General features: G+C 41.0%; 1 protein-coding gene across 8 annotated transcripts in view; it reads left to right on the top strand.

Annotated features, from left to right (window-relative positions):
- ARID1B (AT-rich interaction domain 1B) overlaps positions 1-15,593 on the top strand; it is a 340,416-nt gene that overhangs the window by 268,597 nt on the left and 56,226 nt on the right. For all 8 annotated transcript variants that reach the window (XM_030021725.2, XM_030021731.2, XM_030021728.2 and 5 more), the window contains 2 exons: positions 1,489-1,668; positions 8,030-8,357. In XM_030021725.2, the coding sequence (XP_029877585.1) occupies positions 1,489-1,668; positions 8,030-8,357 (508 nt within the window). The remainder of the gene's footprint in view (positions 1-1,488; positions 1,669-8,029; positions 8,358-15,593) is intronic.

Below are 15,593 nucleotides of genomic sequence, written 5' to 3' on the forward strand. Positions count from 1 at the left end.
AGAGTCATCCATCTGCCACCTCTCCCTCCTCCTGTCACCCGTTTCTGTCTGTCTTCGCAACTTGTCTTTGCCTCTCTCTCACAACTTCTCTTTTTTTTTTTTTCTTTTTCTGATGTTCCCTTCAGCAGCTTCCAGTTGTCCACTCACTGTCAGGGGGTTTCACTCTTACCTTTCCGCTCTTCCCTCCCTCATGTAAGGAAAGGTGTAATTAATGCTGCCAGGTGAGGTGTCTCTTGGCTTTCAACTTCACACCTCCCCACACACACACCACTAAAATTAATGGAGGGGAGTGGAAACAGGCACCTTTCATAAATAATGCTTCAAAGCACAGATGCCTAAACTAGTTGCAGGATGGGCCGAAATGCAGACTTGCTCGTGCGCGTTTGCCCAATGGGCAGCAGCACGCCATGTCTCCCGCCTCACCGGGCACGGGTGAGCTGCCAGCGGCCTCGTGGGCTGCCGGTGGCAGCAGGGCAAACTCTGTCCTTCGGTACGCTTGTGTTTTGCCTCGCAGAGAAATGTGAAGATTAAATTTAATATGCAAGCAGAACAGAAAAGAAAGCGGATTTCCTCCCCCAAATAAGAAAAAAGCCTTGCTGTCTCCTCAGCACACCCTCTTCAACATTGAAAGCAGCACTAAAACCTTTCAGGCTAAAATGTTAGAAAACCAGCATCCCTGCATAGACTTTTCATGGGCAGGATTGCAGGATTTTTCCCAATTCATGAAAACTTAAAAAACCCTGCCACAAAACCCTCTTCTTCTCCTATTTAGTAGGCTTAGTTCTGTTCCTTTATATGAAGCTTCTAGATTTTATAGCATTTCACTAGGTCTCTTGCTGCAGCTTTTGAACCTTAAATTAAATTGGGATTCATTAATACATTTACAAAAGGGAAAAAGGAGAGAATGCAATAGAGGTGTGCTGGGGACAGACCAGAAGAAGGACCTAGAGTACAAATACATATCAAAATGACTTTTTTTTCTGGCTGGTATGACTAGTCTTCACATAAAAGGAAGTTTTACCTCTGGAGAGTTTGTGGACAATAGGAGTATTTACAGTGGATTTCTATATGCTGAAGTTACACATTTTGGTAGGAACATATAATTTTGGAAGTTATGATACTCCCACCATAACTCATCGGGCAAATTCCCTACTACTTACTAGGTAATGCAGATAACTGCCTTTAATTTTTTTTCCAAAAGGTTGTTTTAATTTTAAAATCAGCAGCCATCTGTAACTAAGCAGGACTGCCCTGTCTTTGTTTTACAAGTAAAAGTTTTTGAGCCTTGTATACAGGTTTTGATTGTTGAGACAGCTTTGCTGACTTGGACATGCATTTGCTTCTGTTCGTATGAACAATAGCATCCTTCTGGGAATCTTTAGTCTGAAAATAACTAAAGAGGGTTGGGCTTTTTAATGTCAAAGATTTCTTAAATAAAGAACAGTTACCCGAATACTAACTTCTGCTTTGGCACTTTTTTCCCTTTAGGTTTTATGGCAGGCATACAGAGGAACCCCCAAATGTCACAGTATGGACCTCAGCAAACTGGACCTTCCATGTCACCACACCCCTCACCTGGAGGCCAAGTGCATCCTGGAATCAGCAGCTTTCAGCAGAGTAATTCAAGTGGTACTTACGGGCCTCAGATGAGCCAGTATGGACCACAAGGTAAAAGGCTTGCTGGTAATACATGTGGTAATTTATATATATATATATATTTACAAATATATACGTATCGTGTATGTAGGTAGATATGTGATTTCTTAAAGACCAAACAAAACAAAAATAGCCCACACAACACCCTCCGTTAAAAAAAAAAAAAAAATTTTTTCAACAAACAAAACTGTCATCCAGAGGTGGAGCTGCACCTTATGGAAGAAGCTGCTTCTGTTATTAGCACCTTTCTCTGTATAAAAACAGTGACCTTAAATTGGGCAAGGTAATGATGGATCTGTTGCATTGTCAGGGCCATTGTCTAGGACCCCAAGCATGTCATCTCTGTGATGAGGCCGCGTTTGGCCAAGCATGGAATAAGGGTCACAACACTGATCCCAAAATAGGACTGCTTTTCTTAGATTAAATCCCAAGGCCAATCTGAAATTGCGTGGTGACTGTGAGGGTTAAAGTCTTCTAACGAGCATAATAATACATTGGCTACTGTGGGAATATAATATTGAGCTCTAATGCATACGGTTTGTGAATCTTAACTAACCCTTCAGACTGAGAGACAGTTCCTTTTATTTTGCTTGTTTGACAGAATTTTTGGAGGACTAAACCAAAAATAGAATACACAATTTCTGTCCCTGGACAACCTTGAATTTGTCTATTGTTTTGCCTTTAATGGATAACCTTTATAAAGTATGCATCTGTTTAGGAGTTTAATGAAGTTGAAGTCAAGCCACAGAATATATAAGGGGCAGTATTTTCTTTAGAGGTACATAAAGAAGCTTTTCTATTTCAGCACTTCCTGCTATTGCTTTCTTGCTTAAAATCCTCAAAAAGGACTGGAGCCAGTGATGTGAAATTCAGTAAGGGCTCGATGGCTTGCCCATGCTAGCAAGTATGGTTATTTTAGTCTCCAGAGTTTCTGAGAACTAGTTATGATGTTTGTTTGCAGGGAGCCTTGCTGCCCTGCGCAATGTTCCTTTCTGTTTCATCTCTGGGTAGCATTTGTTGTAGTGTTCTGAGCACAGGGCTACAAGCCAAGATTTCCCAGTTTCTAATTTTGGTTCTGCCTTTTACACCATCTTTCAAGTTAGGCAAGTAGATTCATTTCTCTGCTTCACTTTTCTTAACTGTAAAATGGGGCTGGTAATGCCTTATAGCCATGTGTGAAGATTAATTACCCAACTCCAGTTGACTGGTGCTTTCCTTTTATTTGGAAAGCATTTTGTGGCCATAAAATGCTGTCCAAGTGCTTATTTTTATCTGCACAGTGAGCAACTAGCTTAACTGGTAAAAATCCAGTGGATTTATGATGTGCTATCCTGACTTCCAGCTGTACTGCTGCTGCTGAGATTCCAAACCATGGGAATAGTGGGTGTCAAGTGCAGTAAAACATTAGCCATCCACACTGATTGAGTGGAAAGGTTTTTGTACTAAATCAATGCATTTAAGTAACACGCCGAATACTACTTTCTTTTTTCCTCGAGTTCAGCAGTTCTTTTCCTCCCTCTGTAGATGAAAGTGCCTATGTAATGATTTTATGGGTCGTGGTCAGGAAGAAATGGCTATTAAAAAGTGAACTTGAGGGGCAGGAAGAAAATGAACATCATTGTCATTAACAGGCCGTTTCAGAAAGGTCTGGTGAACAGTGTGATGGATGAAAAGCGTGTTCTTCTGCTAGCTCTTGGAGAGTACCAGTGATCCTGTGCACTGGTCATCATAAAATTAGGGCCCTGCAGACTTTCAGCTCTACAGGTAACAATTAGAGTAGAAGAATACTATGTTTTCACCAGGCTAATGTGAGCATTAATAAAATCCAGGAATGAAGATGGTGATATTTCAAAGTCATGTATTTACCTGGATTTAAGTTTTTAATAGCATTTTTCATTTTTAATGAAAGTAATCTGTAATTGCAACTCTTAACATATGCTCTTACAATGCACAATTATATGCCAGCAATGACAAATATATAATAATGTTACCCCATTTGCCTTTTATTGCCAAAATAACAAATACATTAAAAATTACCTGGGTTGCAAGTTCTTAAATTATTAAGCTAAAATATTCTCAAGGATTTTTTTTTGCTTTCTGCGTTTTGTTCACGTAGGCCTTTAAACATAGGCTGAGTTTGACAGGACTACTTGTATTTTTATATATGTGTCAAAGCATTCTGTGACATTAAGCTTTTAGTTTGAATGCTATATTTCACTGTGTGCTGTCCTGAAAACCGTTGCTCAAAGCTAGTGTCCTTTCTCTGCAGTGGAATTGCTCACCATAGTGAAGACTAGACCAGTTAAGTTTTGGTTGGAGGAATTAGCCCCCAGTTCATGAGAGCAGAATGATCCATTTCATGCATAGGGTTGGGGTTGATTTATTTGGTTTTCATGTGTTTACATGACACTTAGATCTATAATAAGAGTAGAATATATTTTCCCAGGAAGCAGTTCTGTACTGGGGACCTAGTCCAATCCTGTGAAACCATTTCCTACAAAAATAAAAAATGGCTTTGCTCCACACTTCTGTGTGTCTGTGATACAACATAGGAGCATGCAGTACAGAACATTAGTTTTAATTTTGTATTAAATCTCAGCATTTTCCTGTCCGCAGGAATAAAAAAAAAAAAGCAGAGCGAGAATGGAAGTTGTTACTGAAAGAAACAGTCTCTTTGGTTTATATTTCGACAACATCTAGCTTGGGGGCTAATGAAGCTCTGGTCTATGACCCAAGCATCAAACTGCTGCCACAGCAAAATGTCCCTTAAATGCACTCTGGAGAGCAGTCGGATGCTGTAGTCAGTTGGGTCTTTTAAGACTGGGCCAGAGAAAAAATTCCTGTGGATCAGTAAAACGTGTCAGTAATGCATCCCATCTCCCTGACTTTTCCTACTCAGTTCAGCAGTAAAATTGTTCTGTTTGGGTGTAACAGAGAGAAAACACTACTTGAATATGTTTGAACCACAACTTCACAGTACGTTAAACCCCCTTTTGTTCATGGTAAAGTAATATGAATTGCGTATTTGTGCTTTGTAACCTTTACTGTTGGACTCATTTCACAAAAGCACTTTGCTGTCTAGCTCCCACTGATTTTAATCCTAGATTTTAATTAAAGTGGTAGCATCTTAAGGATGAGATGCCCTAAGTATCTCCAGAGTCTGGACCTCTGAATCCAGAGCTACATATGCAACAGCCTGTGGAATTAAGACTTAAATATCAACTGTATCTACTGAAGTCCCCTAGGTAAAGTAGTTTCATAGGAATTCAGAACAATACATTTAAATCATCTGTACAAGAAAAACTTAACGGTTAAGTGCACATGTAAAAAATTCTAAAATTATTTTAAGATACTATTTTTAATATTGTGAGTCTGACCTATGTCTCTAAAGCAGAGAGCAAAACTAACAGGTAGTTCTCAAATTTCCTTCTTTTCAGCTTGCCTAGAAATGGCAAGATATCAGAGCACTTTGTTCAGCAAACCTGGACAAAGTGGACCAGAGTTTCAGCAGTAAGTATGAACATCTGTCTTTGGCAGGTTGTTAGTAGGCTTTTTTATATTTTATCTTCATAACACTTCTTTTTTTCTTCCTGATTCCAGTTACTGCTTTGGTTTTTCTCATGCATTTGAGATGTCATCTCTCTGGGTACAATTCTACTCTGCCGAGGGGGAGTTGGAATCAAAAATCCCTCGGATATGAAGGGGAGGAGTTGTTCAGTAGTATTGTACAGCCGCTGTTGCCAGGCTGGTACCCACTTGAAAAGTGTGGGCTCTTGGACTTGGCTGCCTGACACGTCCAGCTGATGTGGGCTGGCCTAGCATCTGCTGCATTCATTGTGTTTAATGCTGCATCCATCTGTTTTCTGTCAAAGCCACTGCCAACAAATTACTAATCTATTAGAGAAACATGGAAATAAGATTGCACTCCTCATTCCTGGCAATTCCTCTTGTATTTTGTTTGGCTTTTATTTTGCCTTTTTTTTTTCGTGGTCTGGGAAAGGTATAAGAATAGCTAGTACTTGAGGTGTTGAGGAAATGCTGGGGGGGGGCAGGACGGACACAACATGGAAAAAAACATTGAAACTTGTTTTCCTTACTGAAAAGATACCATTTTGCTGTGCTCTTGGATGTGTATCCCTGGAGATGAATGATTAGGAACTATTTTAACTGAGCCACATATTTTTATGGAGAAGATTCCACTGTTTTTTCTGTGTTGTACTTATGCTGGAGAAGCCAAAGCATGAAAGAAGAGAATTTTTTGTCCCAATTCAAAATAGCATCAAAACAGCAATAGTATTTAGCATTGGTGTTTGCTCTTCCAAGCATGCTGCTGAACCGTACTTTGTAGACCCTAACTGACAAAACAAATTGGCTTTATGTAAATTGGACTGACGGTAGCTCCCAGTGATTATGGATATCAGGTCTGCTTGTCTACATAGGGAATTTGCTTCACTTTGGGAAGCAGTGTTACTAATAGCATGTATATAAAATGTGTTAACTGGCTGTGCGTAATCTTTGAGTGCACATGTACACCATCTTGCTGCGTTACATTTTTCTTGCACAAAACAGCTGGAAAACCAGAGTTTTGTGTTACACCTTTAACACTAAGCAGAAACTAGTGAACCCTTCAGTTTGTGGTCACATAAGTTACATTAGAAGTGTGGTGTGAACAGGTCTCAGCAACCAAAACTGTGGCTAGGGGCAATAGGTTGCTGAACAGAAAATAGTCAGCTGCCAGCGGCCGAGCCTAGAGGAGGAGGAGAAGTGATGGTGCAGTCTGAAGTCAGCATAAAGCTGAATCTGGAGCCTTTCATCTCTGTTGAACTACATATTGGGGATCCTTCTGTGAAGACCCTCAGGCAGAAACTTGGTTTCCAAAAGAGAAGAGAATTGTTGCTCCATTTCCTTGGGAAGCATAGGTCTCACACATTCTTGCTGAGGAGAACTTGTTGCGGAGTGAGTCAGTTACTGGGTGGGGAGGAGGGGAGGATTAGCCAAAGCACAGCGCAGGAGTGTATGAATTAATTATGTGTGCATTCAAATGATGGATGAATATATTTATTTTAAATATAAACAGGAGTTGCATGCCACCAACTCCTCTGCCTGGTAGCTGAGGCCTGAGGAGAGATGTGGCTGATCTCCATGTTCAGAGGAAGAGTCCAAGGACTGCTGCCTTTGAACGAGCGTGGGAATATCTGAGAGTAGTCAGGAAACTCTGCTCTGCGGCATCCCACAGGGAGGGAACGGGTCGTGTTTCCACTAATCTGGATGAGATGGAAACAAAGACAAGTCAAAACTGATGACTGAAGTAGTGTAATGTGATCCGTTTCCTAAAATACTTTTCCATCCTATCTTTACCTTTTTTTTTTCTCCTTCTCATGCTGCTTGGGTTTGGTTCTGTAACACCGAATGCTGTACACTTGCTTTTTCTTAAGCTTTCAACACGATAGGAAAATCGGCACTGAAATGAGTTAAGCTGCTGCAAGCGGAGCAGTTTACTCCAGTGACAACGTAGATTGGGGTCAGCCAGGTTTTCATGCCATCCTTCAAAAGGCACCTGTTTATATTAGCATATTTGTACTATTGCTGATTACTCTTGTAATACTAGTTTTCCCAGAGGTGTGCTGTAAGCTACCACCCCTTCTGCTGGCATAGCTAAACTTTGAACTTACCGGGAAGGCAGGTTAGGGTGGGAGGGAGCGGGAATGTTTCTTGGGGCCCAGCAGCCAGCCTCACTAGTCTGTGCCAAAGCACCTCTGACGCAAATGGGCAGAACAGTTAGGAGCAAGAAGCCGGTGAGAATAGCCTGTTGCTGAAATTGCAGAAAGATGAAGAATGAGAACATGAAATTACAAAAATAAGATTCTCCTTTGAGCTTATGTAATGGGTTTCTTGCATGCCACATATCTCTTTACTGCATAAGGCGGTTTTGTACTGTGTGCTATGTTGTTAACCCTCTGGAGGCTGTGCTTTTCTGGATTTGCTGTTATCCCATAACATATATTAGGCAGAAAATGTTTGAGGGTACATGAAAATCAGGTTCATAGGATCATTCAGGTTGGAATGGTGCTCAGGAGTTGTTCTTGGCTGACCTTGTATTCAAATCAGGGTCAGATAAAAGATCAGGGCAGGTTACTCCTGGCTTTGTCCAACTGGGTCTTGAAAAGCTCCAAGGAGGAAGTCGAAACAACCTCCTTGGGCAGCTTGTTCCACTGCTTGTCTGTCCTCACGGTGAAAAAGTTGTTCTGACTTTGAGGACAGCATGGTTCACTTCAGTTCACATGTGTGAGTTCTGCAGCTGCTAACTTCCTATATAGAAACATTTGCACAAAAGTTTTATGTTTTTCTCTGTGCTTTTTATCATTTTGTTCAGGTAACTACTCCAGACCACCGACGTACAGCGGCGTGCCCAACACAAGTTACAGTGGCCCAGGACCCGGCATGGGTATAAATGCCAACAGTCAGATGCATGGACAGGGGCCAAGCCAGCCTTGTGGTACCATGCCCCTGGGACGAATGCCATCAGCTGGGATGCAGAGCAGACCATTTCCTGGAAACATGAGCAGTATGACCCCCAGTTCTCCTGGCATGTCTCAGCAGGGAGGCCCCGGGATGGGCCCACCCATGCCAACTGTGAACCGTAAGGCACAGGAGGCGGCTGCTGCAGTGATGCAGGCTGCTGCAAACTCCGCTCAGAGCAGGTATGCTTCCAGGTGAAAGGAGTTTAAATGAGTAGGAATGTTTTTCTTGTCATTTCTGAAGCAACGGCACTGTATAAGTGTATGCATATGCATTTATACATGTTCTGTCTGTGTCCTTATCTCTGGGAGGAGGTGGTGTGTGGGAAGAATAGTTTTCCTTCAACGTAAGGGGAAAGCATGCTACTGTGTGTTTGAATTATCCTCTCAAAAAGCAGCTGTGACAATGGAGATGATGGCCACTTCCAGTTTGGTTCTTGGCACTGTAGGCTTTAGGAAAACCCACAGGGTTGCAGTGACATTAGGAGTCGAAAACAAACCCTCTGCAACTTTAAATTGATTAGCTGGATATACGTTTTTTGTCTCTGGTAGAGAGAGGGCCAACATGTCCTTGGCGGTTTTCCCCTGCCAGAGAGTAAGGAAACTTATGAAGCTGCCCATCAACTCTTGCATTTACTGCCCACGTTGTGAGCAGCAGTGCTGATGGCAGTTCTTTTCTATGGGATGTTCTTGTTCCTAGGCAGGCATGCAGAGCAGGAGAGGAGGGCAGGCTGAGGGGAGCAGCTGGAGGGGAAAGGCAGGAGGAGGCACAGAAGCAATTTGTAGTTATCTGGAGTTGATAACTGCCACTTACGCATCCGTAAGAGAGAACCTGCAAACAGGATTTTAGAGGTTGGAGCCATCATCGGTCATCTTGTTTCCCCTTCCGGCAGCATAGCTGCGTGTTGCCGTTTGTGCATGGATTTTGGCAAAGGCACTTTTCTGTCCATGATTATTCTTAAGATGCCTCAATACTTGCAATGAAATCATATTTTCTGGGAAACTTTTCAGATGAAGTAATTTCCACATTTCCCTGCACTCAAATAACTCCTTGTGTATTTATTATCTTTTTCTATTACAAGAAGTTCCATTACATTTGAGAATTACACAAAACTGGTTGCACTGTTCTGGTGAGCATGTTTTTGTGTGTGTGTGTGTGTGTGTGTGTGTGTGTATTAAGCATCTTGCATTTATTTATGCATATGCATACACAGGTGCACATAGATGCATACAGGTATTTATCATTGAAGACCGGTGTTTGTGGACACTAGAGTTGCTCTAATTCCAAGACACAATGTAAAACGAGAAATAGGAAGCTAATGTGTCCCTGTATCTGTTGTTTTCTTGTTTTGTGAGTTTGGAAGGCAGGTGGCTTCTAGTGATAAGCAATAGCAAACTTTCAAAACAATAACAGTAAATTTAGTGTACTTCATGTTCTTGTTCAGTAAAATAGAACCACACTGCCTTAAAATAGACTGTACTCCAGCAGGTATCTGTGAACCAGCAGTCTCTTGCTTGTGTTGGTTGTCTTAACAGACCTGTCTAGTAGGATTTACAAAACTCTGCTTCTGTTTGTCTGGTTTAGGCTATAAGCTGATAGGTCAGGCACAAAGGAATAAATGGGCCATCACTGCAGCTGCAAGAACACTTTCTTTATAATCATGTAATGAAAGGAAAAGCTCATATTTGTTGGTCTATACAGCAAGAAAAGACTTTGTGTTAAGCAGAAGGTATTTGGTTGTGATTCAGCTTACACTTTGGGCATAGTGTGTGGTGTTTGATCAAAAACTAGGTTAAATGATTACCACTCCGATCTCACACCTTCCTCCCAAGTCAGTTTTGTAAAACTGCTTTTGGTTTCTAGCTTTGCCTGGGCAAAACTGCACCATTTCAGAGCCTTTCCGTCACATACTGCCCATTCCAGTGATCCAGCACCTGTGGAAGGGCTGAGCAGTCATCTAATCTCTATTGCAAATACTGGCAAAAGGGCTATTTATAAACTGCAAATTGAGCGAAACCTGTCACACCCCTCTGATGCCAGGGGGTTGCAAGCACACTGTTTTTCTCTTTGATCTCAAGGCAGTTATAAGGGAGAAAGCGTAATGGCTATTCCTGCAAGTCCTCCATACTTGCATATGGAAGGAATGTACTTGACAGTGATTCCTATTTGTGATTCAGAGCAAATCCAAAGAGGCTGTTCTTTTGTTCTGCTTTAGGCCACCATACATTAGGTTGCCTGCTTATCCCAGCCAGTCTGGGGCTGGTGGATGCCCCATGTTTTCTTCACAGCACCCCAACTATGGCAACGCTCAGGCTCCCTTGATGCACCAGCCTGACCAGTATGGGTAGGTAGCAATGTAAACTGGACTTGCTGTGGGACCTTGGCAATTTTTTAAGTGTTTATGAACATGACATCTGGCTGCTGAAGGAATATAAAAATCATGTGAAAGATATAAAAATACCTGCATTGTAGAGGGGATTTTAGTTTTTTGTTTTCTTTTTACTAATGCCACTGTGACAGTACAATGAAAATCTGCATGTCCCTTGCTCACACGCCTGCATGTCTTTTGGCATGGCTCTGTATCCTTGTGCCTGAGAGGGAAATGAAGAACCTCATCGCTGAGGAGGAATGAGATCCCTCCTCCTCCTCCTGACCCAGGCATTGTCCTTCTCCCCTCATTGTTGGTGTTCCTGTCTCACAGCACTGCTGTGCAACCCCGTTTTCTTGACTTGGTGGTGGTACTGTCATTGCTGCCTGGGCAGTGAGCTGCAGCCCCCAAAGTATGATCCCCTTCTGATAGGTGGTGTACTGCAGGAGTGATGACACATTTTCTTAATGGGATTTTCAAGAAAGTTTTATTACCCTGTAATTGAGCGTGCATCTGCTTGAAAAATTTCAGTTAGTCGCTAGAACAATTTTTAGGAGCACTAAGTATCCAGTGCAAAACATTCACCTGAAATGCAGCTACTGTTTTCTCACCACAGTCCTTCACACTGTGATTTCTGTAACCATAGCATAAATTACAGCACTGGGAAAAAGCAGCTACACTGGCTCCCAGCCTGTTGCTCCCTCACAACCAAGTCCAGCTTCACCTGAGATTCAAGTTTCATGGACTTCCCTGCTGTCATGTTATTTCAGTTGTTACCTCCATAGGAAATCTATAATACCCAAATTACTGCTGCTTTCACGGTTATTAACAAGTTTTCATTATCAGTTTTCTGTAGCTGCATTAGGTTTTTTGGTTTTTTTCCTTAATAACATCATTCATGTATGGGCATATGAAAAAGTACAGAGCAAAACAAAGAATTAGAACACAAGTCTACTGGTTCTCCTGTTGAAAAAAGCAAAAATTAGTGGAATGGGAGAGCACTCACACCATACTATTTTGTCTAACTGGAAAGGCATTTACTGTTACATGCCAAAGTGCATGAATATTGTCCAGCCTTTTTTTTGAAAGTCTTGAGTTTATAAGATTCAGCTGTGGGGTTCAAAAACTGTTGGATTTTTATTACTATAAAACACACCCCTCTATGTAGGATTGAGAAGAAAATGAAATGGTTGTGTCAGAGTCATGGTTGCACAGCAGTATTTCTGTACAAGTTGGTTGTGATCCCCTTCAAGGTCAGCTTGTTGAATCAGTAGGCAAGTATCAATATGGGAGAGAAATTTATCTTCAGCTGTTAATCCACAGGATCTGTCGTTTACCAGCTCAGGAGTCTCATTTAGATATAGAAAGCTGGTTCGCCTCTGCCTTGCCAAACCACACTAAGCAGCTGTGTAAAATGAATTTAAATGGCATGCATCAGAATAAAATCACTTCCACTGGGGCAGAAAATCAATGTTCGTTAACCAGGGTTGGATGATCAAGATCTGAGTGTCAGCCAGTTATACCTAGATACCATCCTCAGTGCAGACCACCACCCTTTTAATTAGAGAAGATAAAATCATATAAATAAAAGTGGTGGCTGTGGAAGGTACTGTGGAAGTTTACACCATATGAATTAGCCTTTGACCTCACCTTGAGGCCTACTCTATGGTAAGCTTAGATTAATTTCTACAGCTGCATAATACCTTCCCTGTAACCTAAAATCTTAAGATATGCTAGTCTGTCTTGTGCACGCAGACCAGTATTTCCCAAATGATATCTAGCATGTCAGGCTAAAGGAAGGAAACGTGTTTTTAGACCACTGAACTGGCAGTGTCTGTGGTTTCAGACTACCCAGGATGTTTAAGCTTGGTCTGGATAACAGTTTACAGCAGGCAATGCTAAATAACTCTCTAATAACCTCTACAGTAATTCCCCTTATTTTCAGGAAGACAGTGTGAAGGAACTGCAAAACAGTGTTTTCCTTTTTATATCTGTCTTGGTCTCAGCACACCCATTGACGGGTAAGGACTGTATGTTGAAGACCTGATATATCCACTGAACTCCACGGAAAGACTTTTCATAACTTAGGTTGGCACTGCCTGAGACCTCAAGAGCTGGTTCTGCTGCTGGAGGTTAGAACCCAGCAGAGGCCTCTGAGGACCAGGTGGCTCCAAAAAATAAAGTCTTTTATCACACTGTAGTTCTTACAACAATACATGTATTTATAGTGATAAATAAGTATTTATGTGTGTACAGACCAGCAACACACATAAAGTAAGCCTTCAGTAAAAGCAAACAATTTCAAGCAAATGAGACAGCATTTTCCCTGTTGATGTGAAAGGCAGCAAATTTAGCCGGTATCTTCTGGTACCAGCTGATTTTGAGTTCCTCAGTTTGTAGATGCCCAACTTGAAGCTTTTCAGGACTGTGTGTTCACTGTCTATGAGCTTTTGTTTCCTACAGTAAGTGCCCAGTACACACTTTTGAAAACTGATTATTAGGTTGACACCTGAAGTCAACAGATGTTTTTGGAGCAAGATGCTTGTCATCATCATTTTCAGCATCTCTCGTGCTAGCAGTGAGTGTCATTCTGAGCATGTCTTCTTAGCAGTTGAAAGTGTGACTGTAGTATATGGAAAGGTAAAAATGTAGTTGCAAAATAGCTGGCTTACATACTGTTAGCAGTGCGGCTTTAGGAAGATGTAATTCAGTACTAGCTGGCTGTAAAATACACATCCAACTGGATGCTAAAATGAGCCTCTTGCTGGTGCAACTAATTACTATAAAATGAGTTTTGATGTGCCTACATGAGGAGCAATCCTATCTTAGAAAGCAGCATCTTTGACCTCAGTGTACTGTACCTTAATATGATTTTCGGGATTGCGTGTTGCAATTTTGTAGATTAAAGCAATTTTTTTTATAGATTGAATGAATTTAGAATTCAGTATCATTGATTGTAGAGAATACGATTTAGACATAGTAGTTTATTAAACTGAGGAATTGAGATCCAGTTTAGCTATTTGCAACCTCTGGCCATTTTAAATCCTGGTCATTGGGTTGCTAAATTGAGGTGGATATTTACATTATCGTCTGCTGCTCCCTGTGCCACCTGAGAAATGGTGTTCAGTCTGTATAGTAATGTGGTGTTGCATTGTTTTGACATACTTTTAGGCACTCTAGAATGTGGTTCTGGTTCTAAACTGCTTAGCAGCTGGTTAGATACTACAGCCTCATCGTGGTGAGGTCAGAAGAATTTAGGTAAGTTTTCATTCAGTCCTAAAACTGATCTGTAAAAGCTGCACTGATATGAGAGAATTTCTGTTGTACAGAGAAACAGTTACAATTAGTGTGAGTTTAAAATGCGCATTCTATATGTCGTTTTTTTAGTCTGTGTGTGTGTATATATGTACATGCACACTTGCGCACATACGGGCAGACTAACCTTCCATCAGCATTTCTCTCCTGCTATGTATGTATAATTCATATTCCGTGTCGCTGGTGCCAGCAAAGCACTTTTTCCGTATTATTTTCTCCAACAGCAGGGTAATGCAGCACTGCTGATGGACTAGAAGGTACTGGTGAGGAAATATAGTAATGGACATGGTGCATTAAAATGTCAAAAGGAAAAAGAATGAGGCGGAAATGGTGAATAAATTTTTTAAAAAGAATAATAATATAAATAAAAACCAGAACTCTTTTAGGTGTTTTACATCCTAGAGCTTGTCAATTTCTATGCAGTAATTTCCAGTCTGGCCCTTTTGATCTTGAAACTTGGGTTTAAAATTCTAATTGTGATTTTTAAAGCTGCGGTTATGTAGCAGGAAGACTTGAAGTGCTACAGTAAAACTTACTGTCTTTAATCCCTGGCGAGAGTATATATTTTCCATTGTTTTCCCTTTTCCCCTTAAGCTTGGAGGTGCTGTTCTTCTCTGCTGGGAAGTGCAGTGGAGTGCAGGAAGGTTAAGTACTCATTCAAGTTTCTTTGCTTATTCAAACCAGGCTACTTCTAGATGAAAGGCTGCCAACTGTGAAATCCCCAAAGTAAACTAGGCTAAGATAGGACTGGTAGCCATAATTGGAGCCAGTGCTGGGGTATGTTATCTGTTGCCTTTGAAATAAGCCCCTAGCAGAAAGGCTCTTTCTGCCAGGTCTTTTATTTAACATTCAGTCACAGGAAAGGAGTTACTCCTGTTCAAATTCAGGCCATTCACAATTCTCCAGTCTCAAAGTGTCTGGTCATTTCCCCTCTAACCCACTCCTCTGAACACTCCCAGACTTCAGATTTCCTTTAGGGATCCTGATGGCTCACCCTGAAATGAGCCCCACTTTGCTTTCTGTTAGTGCTGTTTGAATATCCAGGCAGTACATTTCAGTCCATGAAACTACATTTGGCTTCCAAAATAAAAAAAAGTCCATGTATAGTTTCAGCTGGGTGAAGTGGTATTGCTTCTTGGTCTAAATGACTGTATAGTGTTTCTGTGAACTCCGAATAGCTGCTGTGCTTGCTCCACCTGAGGCTGGCAGCATTTCAGTAACAAGTAGAATATTTTCTGTCTGTGCCAAGTTTCTGTGTGATTTGAGGGGTTAAAGTCCAAATATTAATGCTTACTGTAACTGTAATTTCAAAGGGAGCTATTAAACAGTACTGACTGTTTTTCTTCAAAAGGACCCGTGCTTCTTCCCTCTTCATGAGAAATAGTCATTTATATCAAGCTGATTTTTTTATTCTTTCTTTTTTTGAAAGGGCACTTCCTTTCCTCATGTTTTGCTTTTCAAAGCAGAACCATATATGGCTTTTTTCTACAGTGTATTAGGAGGGGTGAAGTACAGCTTAGCTTGTATGTATTTATTATAGTAAAGGGACAGCTGGAAATCACACTTTTGTGATTTTTTTTTTTTTTTAATTTTTTTTTTTTTTTAATGGAGATGCATTTTGTAGATCAGCTCAAAATTGCTGATAAATCATGTAAGGATTGGAAGAAACTGTACATGCTGAGCTAACCAAAGCCTTTCCTTTTGGGAGACTAAGAGAAATACATTTTTATCTGGA

This window comes from Aquila chrysaetos, chromosome 8, assembly GCF_900496995.4.
Source record: "Aquila chrysaetos chrysaetos chromosome 8, bAquChr1.4, whole genome shotgun sequence".
NCBI classification, from domain to species: domain Eukaryota; kingdom Metazoa; phylum Chordata; class Aves; order Accipitriformes; family Accipitridae; genus Aquila; species Aquila chrysaetos.